A 9162-nucleotide genomic window follows, 5' to 3' on the forward strand; every position below is an offset into this window, starting at 1 on the left:
TGTCAGTGTCTCTCCACATGTACCTTTTTTAAAAATATATATATATATATTTTATTGATTTTTTTTTACAGAGAGGAAGGGAGAGGAATAGAGAGTTGGAAACATCAATGAGAGAGAAACATCGATCAGCTGCCTCCTGCACACCCCCTACTGGGGATGTGCCCGCCACCCAGGTACACCGGAATTGAACCTGGGACCCTTCAGTCTGAAGGCTGACGCTCTATCCATTGAGCCAAACCGGTTATGGCGAGGACGCTTTCCCTTAATTAGCCAGTGTTCCCAGTAATGACTTCAAGGAGTAGCGATGAGTATCACTGTAGACTTGAAGGTTTGTATATCAGTGACTGTTTTTTTAAAGGTTGAATTAATAAGTTGATGAAAAAAATAATGTTCATGGAGCTTAATACATTAAACTCATCATGAGGCAACTGATATCACTCAAGTATTTCTGGTCGGGAAGTGGTAACTGGGTCTCTAGCAGCCAGCTTAGGGGCAAGCACAGAGTAGGCCCCACGGAGATGTTTGTTGAGTGAATTAATGGATAAAATGTCTGAATGAATGTCAGTCCAGCCAGGTATTGGACATCACTCAGGGCACACAGAGGCAAGAGGAGAGCAGGAGGGAAGGCGAGACATAGACTGTTCATGGAGGACTTCTCGGAGGAGGAGGAGTCCTTGAGCTGGGCCACAGGGGCCTGAAGCCAAGTCCTCCCCCTACCCCCCGCCTTCTGCCCCAGGCAGCTGTTGGCAGATGACCCATTCTTCCGGGTGCCGGCAGTGATTGAGGATCTCTGCACTACACGGGTGCTGGGCATGGAGCTGGCTGGAGGGGTCCCCCTGGACCAGTGCCAGAGCCTGAGCCAGGACATCCGAAACCAGGTACATGGTCTCATAGGACAGTAGAGAGGGTGCTGCCACAAGGTAGGGCCAGCAGGGCTGGCCAGACCCATCGTCCCTCTCCAGGCCATAGAGGGCTTGACAGGGGCAGGCGACTCTGAGGTGTCTGTTACTCCTTCTCCCCACCCCAGATCTGTTTCCAGCTCCTGAGGCTCTGTCTGCGGGAGCTGTTTGAGTTCCGATTCATGCAAACGGACCCCAACTGGGCCAACTTCCTGTATGATGCCTCCAGCAACCAGGTTGGTTTCTTGTGATGTGTGTCAGGATACATTAACTGCTGTGACATATTTTCCAGTATTTCAGTAGCTTATCCCAATAGTAGCTTATTACCCATGCGACAGGCTGGGGTAGTTCTCCTCCAGGTGGTGATTTGGAGACCCAGGTGCCTTCCCTTTTGTGATTGTGCCATCCCAGGAAGGGAAATTGAATATTTCATAAAAGAGATTGAGAGTAGAATCCCCTGCTAACTGTGTTGAGCAGAAGTGACACATCATTCCTTTTACCTTTCTGTTGGTAGCTGTTCACACAACCTGTCTAGGTGCAAAGGATGCTGGGAAAAAGCAGTCACTGGCTAGGCAGTGGCTTCCTAGTGGCATTGTGACAGTATAGAAGAGGGAACACAACTTACAGAAGGCAGTTAGTCATCATTACCACACTTGTCACTCTTTGGAACACACCAAGCAGCCGCTGCCTCTTGACAACAATGCCAAGACAATCCTGATCCTCACCTTCTCAGAGTTCCTGGGCCCAGTGGCGGGACCTGTCACCAGCGGTCACCTAGAGTAGTTAGTACCATGATGGAGAAACACAGGCCAGAGTTGTCAGTGGTGGGGGATGCACAAGGGGGTTGTGGGAAGCCAGGGAAAGTGGCTGACCTGTCTGGGTATGTAGGGTCAAGGAAATATTTATTTTTTAAATATTTTTTTTTAATTTTAAAATTATTTTTATTGATTTTAGAGAGGAAGGGAGAGGGAGAGAGAGATAGAAACATCAATGATGAGAGAGAATCACTGATCTGCTGCCTCCTGTATTGAGCCTGCAACCCAGGTGTGTACCCTGACTGGGAATCGAACCATGAACTCTTGGTTCATAGGTCAGCGCTCAGTCACTGGCCACACAAGCTGGGCAAGGAAGCCTTCTTGAAGAAAGTGTCATTAAAGCTGAAACCAGAAAGATTCGAAGAGGACAGTCATCTAAAGGGCAAGGAAAAGCGCGCCTGGCAGAGCACAGTGTGTCCAAAGGCCTGGGGATGAGAGTTTGGATGGAAAGGCTCTCGCATGCATGGTGGCCAAGTGGCTTTCCAACGTGGCCTGTCCCCATCTTGTCCCAAGAGTGATCTTTCCCAAACACAAATCTGGCCACATGTGCCTCCCAGAGTGCCCCAGCGCCCTCAGGATTAAGTCTAAGTCCTTTGCCAAATGTGAATGGCCCCCTGAGTCTCCAGCATCAGTCCCTTCTACTGCCTTACCCCCAAGTACACTCTGCACCCCTCATAGGCTGGTACCCCAAGGAGGGGTTTTCTGACCTGATGGGTAATACATGTCCTGCTTCCTGATGTCAATTTATTGGGTCTAAATGCATTTTGTTTGTTTGTTTGTTTTAAAGACATAGAAAAGAAAATATCACTGTGTCACATGGGAGGGAGTTATATTTTAGGACACTTTTGTTTGGTGTTTATATTTATGTGGCATTGGCACTGGTACCCAGTATATTCTGCATTTCTCACTATGGGTTGTGATCAATAATCCCAACTCTACTGCCTAGAGAAACTCCTACACATGCATTCATCGAGGACTGTTTTTGTGTGTGTGTGTGTGTTTTTTTTAAAATATATTTTATTGATTTTTTACAGAGAGGAAGGGAGAGAGATAGAGAGCTAGAAACATCGATGAGCGGGAAACATCTATCAGCTGCCTCCTGCACACCCCGTACTGGGGATGTGCCCGCAACCAAGGTACATGCCCTTGACCGGAATCGAACCTGGGACCTTTCAGTCACGCTCTATCCACTGAGCCAAACCGGTTACGGCGTCGAGCACTGTTTTTAATAGCAAACCCCAGAAACACCCACATTGCCCATCAACTAGATAAATGCTCTGATATATCTACACAATGAAGTCCTTTCACAGCAGAGAGAAATGAATGAATGAGTTAGAGCTGCACATAGCAGTGGGGATAAATTGAAAAATCATGTTGGGCACAAGGAACAAGTTGCAGGGTCACTATCATAAATACTACTTATGTGAAGTTTAAATACACAAAACATGACTATCGTTTATGGGTGCAAACATGTAGGAGAAAATGTAGAAATACACATATGGTAATTTCAGGAAATAATAATTTAATAATAATTTCAGGAAAGCGGTGACCCTAGAAAAGAGGGTGGGGACGTTGTGCTGGTAGGATCAGCCCAGGGTATATGGGAGGCCCCACCTGGATTGGTATTATTTTATATTTTAAGCGTGGTGAGATTTGTGTTCACTCTTCTATATATTTTATTCCCTGTATTTTCTTTCTGTGCCTAAAACATGTTATTATAAAAACCATTAGGAGCAAAAAAAAAGCCAAGTCCCTTCAGCTTCGTGTGGGGGTGGATTGGAATTGTGGAGACAGGAGATTAGGAGCCCAGGGACACAGTGGGCGGGGACTCTGGCCGGAGGAGACAGGGTATAGGGAGGAAGGATGACCCTGGCCACCCCAAATAGACAATGGGGAGCATTGCTGGACTCCCAGCATCCCTTTCACTATCATTGTTCCCAGGTGACCCTGCTGGACTTTGGTGCAAGCCGGGGATTTGGGACTGAATTCACAGACAATTACATTGAGGTGAGTGCCCCCAACCCTGGGGTCTGAAGGGCCATTGACTGAGGCAAGGGTGAGAAGGAGAAATATAGTATCTCGAAATAAGAAATAGCTTGGCCAGTGTGGCTCAATGGTTGAGAGTTGACTCATGAACCTGGAGGGCACATGCCCAGATTATGGGCTCAATCCCCAGTAGGGGGCGTGAGAAGGCAGCCCATTAATGATTCTATCTCATCATTGATGTTTCTATCTCTCTCCCTCTCCCTTCCTCTCTGAAACCAATAAATAAATTTTTTAAAAAAGAAATAATAGTAATACTAATAGCAGTTAACAAATACTAAGCACTTAATATTATGACAGGTGTGGTTTTAAGTGTTATACATTTGGTAATTGATTTAAACCATACAGCAACTGCATGGGGTAAGGACATTCTTAGCTTTGTTTTATCCATGAAGTAACTGGGACTCAGAGAGGTTAAGTCACTTGCCCAAGGTCACAGTCTCACTCAGGATGTCTGGGTGCACAGCTCGTGCTCCCCACACTGACTAGCCTTCTCCTAAGAGAAAGGCCCACGATGCTCATCCTGTCACCATCCCACACCCCACACTGTCTAGGATCTTGGTGTCTAGCCTTGCCCGCACATAACTTCCTGGGGGAGCTGTCCCTGGGGAGCTGCTCTGTCCTCAGGAAGTGCTTCCTCACCTGTTGCCTGTCCCTCCCACCAACTGGGGTTAACCCTTTGTACACCATAAGTGTCTATAGATGCAATTAAATTAAAAATATTGTGGCGTGTGGGAATGGTTTCCATTTTGGACGTGTGGCAGTTAACTGGGTAATTTGTCTTAGAGGCCACAGAGAACACTGTCTCATTAATTGGTGACATGAGACATTCAACCTGGGTTTTCTAATCATTTAGTCATCAATTTAAACATTATTTGATACCATGTCTGTGCCCAGCCCTATTCTGGGTAATATTGGGGACAATAGTGACCAATTCAGGACCCTACTCTCAAAGAGTTTACAGTCCAGTGGGGGAACAGTGAGGACCCAGAGTGATCACGGTTGGGAGGGGGAAGCACAGGGCATTGTGGGAGCTCAGAGGAGCCTGGCCCAACCTGTGGAATCAGGGAGGGCTTCCTAAAGGAGGAGACATCAGAGTTGAGACCTGAGGGATGAGGAGACCAATCAGGAAGAGGCAAGAAGAGTTATTCCCATTAAAGCAGCACTTCTCAAACTTTAGAGTGCATGTGAAACCCCCGCTCCATCACCTTGTGAGAATGCAGATTCTGGCCTGGATAGACATAAGATGCTGCATTTCTAACACACTCCTTGGTGATGCCAAAGCTTCTCATACAAGAACCACACTCTGAGAAGTAAGGTACTAGGGATCAAGAGGAAGTTCATGTTCTGCCTTGGCGGGTAGGTAAGGGGCAGAGCAGGAGCCAGGGATGAGATTGGAGCCAAATCATTCTGGGTCTCAGAAGCCATGCTTTGTAGCTTGTACTTTATTTATTTATTTAATATATTTTTATTGATTTCGGAGAGGAAGGGAGAGGGAGAGAGAGAAACATCAATGATGAGAGAGAATCATTGATTGGCTGCCTCCTTCAAGTCCCACACTGGGATCAAGCCCACAACCTGGGCATGTGCCCTGACTGGGACACAAACCATGATCTCCTGGTTCATAGGTTGATGCTCAACTATTGAGCCACACCACCAGGGCTATAGCGTTTACTTTATATGGGTGCCCTGGGGAGCCATGGGAGGGACTTGAGCAGGAGAAGGGTGCAGTCAGAATTAGGAAACCCCTTCTGAATAATGAGTGGTCTTTATTTTTTTTACAATTGATTTTAGAGAAAGGAAGAGCCTGAGAGAGAGAGAGAGGCATTGATCAGTTACCTCCCATACATGCCCAGACCCGGGATGGAGCCTGCAACCTGAGTGTGTGCCCTGACCAGGAATGGAACCTGCCACCTTTTGGTATAGGGGACAATGCTCCAACCAACTGAGCCACACTGGTCAGGTCACGAGGGGTCTTTAAGACTGGACACTGGGAGCTCAGGGAGGCTGTGGGGAGGAGAAGAGTAGTGTCTGGCTTGGGTACTGGGCATGGTGGGGCCACCCTTGAGATGGGAACAGGAAGGAGCAGCTGGTAACCCACCCCTGGCTACCACATATACAGGCCCTTTGGGTTGGGCCCTCTCTGCAGGCCACTTGAGACCATGGAGCGGCCTCTCTGGGTAGTTGGGATATCTCATTCCCCCGCCCCCGAATTTTTTAGTACGGCCTTCTTGCCACCTCCCCAGCCGTTTCTAGTTTTAAAAGGCCCTGTCACACCGGCCCCCAAGGACCATAGGTCTGACAGATGGCCAGACAGGCTTGGGCAAGGAAGCCAAGACAGAATGGAGCTGCCAGATTTAACCCTGTATCCCCTTCTTCCCAAGAAAGGACAGCTCACTGGGTAAGGGAATGCCCAGGTTCCATTCCTCACTTTCTGTTGCCCACTGTGAGCCTGTTTTCTCTTCTATGAACTTGGGATCCTCATGTCCGCCTCTTAATCATAGTAGTAGTTTATAATATTTATGGTGCTTCCTACATGTTGGCATAGTGCTCAGCACTGCACAGCTATTGCCTCCTCTATCCTCACAACAACCTCATGAGGAAACTATTTTCATCATCCCCACTTCACAGATAAGAAAGTGGAGGTCTGAGGCAAAGCACCTTGCCCAGAGTCAGCCAGCCGTGGCAGAGCTGGGACTGAGCCCAGGCAGGCTGGCTTTCGCTGTCTGCCCACATGCCCTCAAGTCCCACTGCCACGTGCACTCATGGCTGGAGGGGTGCTTAGCTCCACACACCAATGTGCTAAACAAAGGTTCACCAAAGGCCTCCTGGGAGCCAGAGCTCATACTGCATGGGACTGAACCCATCTGGGAGCCCTGCTCTCTCAGGGCTCCAAGTCCAGTGCAGGAGACAGACAGACATAGGTGATCAGAGATGGCCCAGTGGCAACCTCCAATGCCGTTTTGGGTCATGGTCACATCCTTGGCCACATGAATGTTTGGACCCAGGAGCAGCACTTGACATTTTTTCTCCTTTGTGCTGCTTCCGCTGTTTAGTTTCCAGCAGCCTCTGTGTTCCCAGCCAGGTGGGCAGAACCCCTGGCCATACTGACCCCCAGGCCCTGGAACAGTTTTGAGACACAGCTGGGCAATGGGAGGCAGAAGAAGCCTAGGCAGGTGAGAAGGGAAGTGGGCACAGTAAGGGCCTGGCTACCACCTCCTGTCTCTAGTTCTCCCAGACCCCTCCTTTGACCCTGTGTTCAACACCTCTCTCCCTAGGTAGTGATGGCTGCAGCCAATGGAGACAGAGCCCGGGTCCTACGGAAATCCCAGGACCTCAAGCTCCTCACAGGCTTTGAAACCAAGGTTGGGAGACACTAGAGGAGTAGGGGCTGGTGTCTGTTGGGGGGCATGGGGGCTGCTTAACTCTCTGGGGGAATGGGGGAACTGCTGATCTATACTGGGGGACTCTGGGGAGGACTAGGGGAGAATGGGGACTACTTGGCCTGTCAGTAATCCTGGGAAAATGGGCACCACTTACCTATTCTAGAGGGAGGGAGTGGGGGAATGGAGCTGCTTCTCTGTACTATAGAGTGAAGTCTGCTTGTCTATTGGAGGCTCTGAGGGAGTGAAGGGCCCTTTTTGGGGGGAGGAGTAAGGGGCTGCTGATTTTCTGGGGGCTCTGGAAGGGGTCTGGTGCTTGTGTTTACACTCCAAACTGCGGAGCTGAGTGCTGCTTGTTGGTTCTTGGTTAAGAGAAGGGCTCTGCCTCTGTTCTCCCCGACCCTTAGGCATTCTCCGATGCCCATGTGGAGGCTGTGATGATCCTGGGAGAGCCCTTTGCCACCCAGGGCCCATATGACTTTGGGGCGGGGGACACTGCCCGCCGTGTGCAGGGCCTCATCCCGGTGCTGCTGCAGCACCGGCTCCGCCCACCGCCGGAGGAGACCTATGCCCTGCACCGCAAGCTGGCGGGGGCTTTCCTTGCCTGTGCCCGTCTGCGTGCACGTATCAACTGCCAGGACCTCTTCCAGGACGCCTACAGCCGCTACTGGGCCAGTCGCCAGTCTCAGCCACTGCCGGAAGCCTCCTGACCAGAGGGGCGGTCTGATCAGACCACTCAGACAGCTTCCCGCTGGGGAGTCGGCCAGTAGAGGGCCGTCCTCCCTGAGATGCCTCCTTCCCACGCTGCTCTGGTCTGGGGACCCCACCCAGGCTTCCCAGTCTTGCCTAGCACCCTTCCCTGGGGACTGGGGAACCCTGGGGCTAGGGAACTCCCCATTTCACACTCCCATATCCTGCTCTCCCCACCCCACAGTGGGCATCCGGGAACTCTACTCCAGGGATTGATTGATTTCTGCCAACATTTGAGAGAGCTTCAGGCTCTCTGCATGCCGAAGTGGAGATGCAGAAGCATTTAGAGGGGAGCCCTTCGCCCGTGCCTCGGGTCTCCCACAGATCTGGCCAATGAGAGGGGAGGGGTGGTGGTTGGTGGAGGCAGCCTCCCTCGCCCCTTCACCAGCTGCCTTCTCCCTGCCCATCCTCTCTGTGTTGGGGAGGGGTTGGGGGTGTTTGAACCTTCAGTCTGAATAAAAACGAACCTCCCCTTGTCCAGCTCTTTTCTCTGCGCTGGGGTGGAGGGGAAGGAGGCTAGGACGAGAACGGCCTCCAGGTGCAGATGGTCAGCCCCCTCCACCCTCTTGTCTGAAAGCCTCAGTTCTGCACGGGCCATCTGTTGCTAGAATCCTCCTTCTCCCCTTTCTCTCCCACCCCTTACCCCTCCCGCACGTGCTGACCACCTGCTCACAAGACTGTGGCAGCTGAGAAGGCCTTTCCCCACACCACCACCCCTGACGCCCCAACCTCGCCTTTGCTAATGGGCCTTTATGCCCCTGCCAGCTGCTTTGCCAAACCCACAGGATCCGGAGGGAGCGGAGGTCGCAGCGGCGGCCAGAACCGCGCCCTAGTCCCAGCCGGCGCCCCCACTGCCTTTGCAAAACGGATCCGCACTAGGACGCAGGGGTCTGTTCATTTCCCCTCCCCTTCGTGGCAAAAAGTGCCTCGTCACCGCTTCTCCCGCCCCCGTTGGGCTGGGAAAACCGTGGGGTTAGCTGGAAGGTTTGAGGATGTGGGGCGGGAAGCCTTTTCTCGAAGCAACTCTTTCAGATGCAGAACTGAAGGAGAGCTGAGGTCAGTGATCGAGGAGGGGAAGGGAGTGCCGGCCTCGAAGGCCCTGGAGGGAAAGTCAGCGAGGCTCCGGTGCTCATCCAGTCAAGGACTGGTTAATGGGCGTGGCTGAGCGGCGGACGCACCAGAGAAGGCGGGGTCACACTGGCGTGTGGGCGTGGCTTGGTGACAAAGGGGTGGGGCCAGGGCCGGCCTGGGCGCAGGGCCGGGGCGGGGTCT

The 9162-nt window shown here is 51.4% G+C and overlaps 2 protein-coding genes across 3 annotated transcripts in view; both read left to right on the forward strand.

The window, feature by feature from the left end:
- Positions 1-8366, forward strand: part of ADCK4 (aarF domain containing kinase 4) — an 18963-nt gene extending 10597 nt beyond the window's left edge. Inside the window, 6 exon segments of the mRNA XM_006759191.2 lie at positions 737-878; positions 1028-1135; positions 3656-3721; positions 7036-7122; positions 7548-7821; positions 7824-8366. Coding sequence (XP_006759254.2) covers positions 737-878; positions 1028-1135; positions 3656-3721; positions 7036-7122; positions 7548-7821; positions 7824-7867 — 721 coding nt within the window. The 3' untranslated portion in view covers positions 7868-8366.
- A 500-nt stretch (positions 8367-8866) lies between these two features.
- NUMBL (numb homolog (Drosophila)-like) overlaps positions 8867-9162 on the forward strand; it is a 37144-nt gene continuing 36848 nt past the window's right edge. Inside the window, exon 1 of one of the 2 annotated variants that reach the window (XM_015560942.1) lies at positions 8867-8946. The gene's annotated coding sequence lies outside the window, so the exon portion shown is untranslated. The remainder of the gene's footprint in view (positions 8947-9162) is intronic. The other variant, XM_006759196.2, reaches the window with a different exon arrangement.

Source organism: Myotis davidii, unplaced genomic scaffold (genome assembly GCF_000327345.1).
Source record: "Myotis davidii unplaced genomic scaffold, ASM32734v1 scaffold736, whole genome shotgun sequence".
In the NCBI taxonomy this organism is placed as follows: Eukaryota; Metazoa; Chordata; class Mammalia; order Chiroptera; family Vespertilionidae; genus Myotis; species Myotis davidii.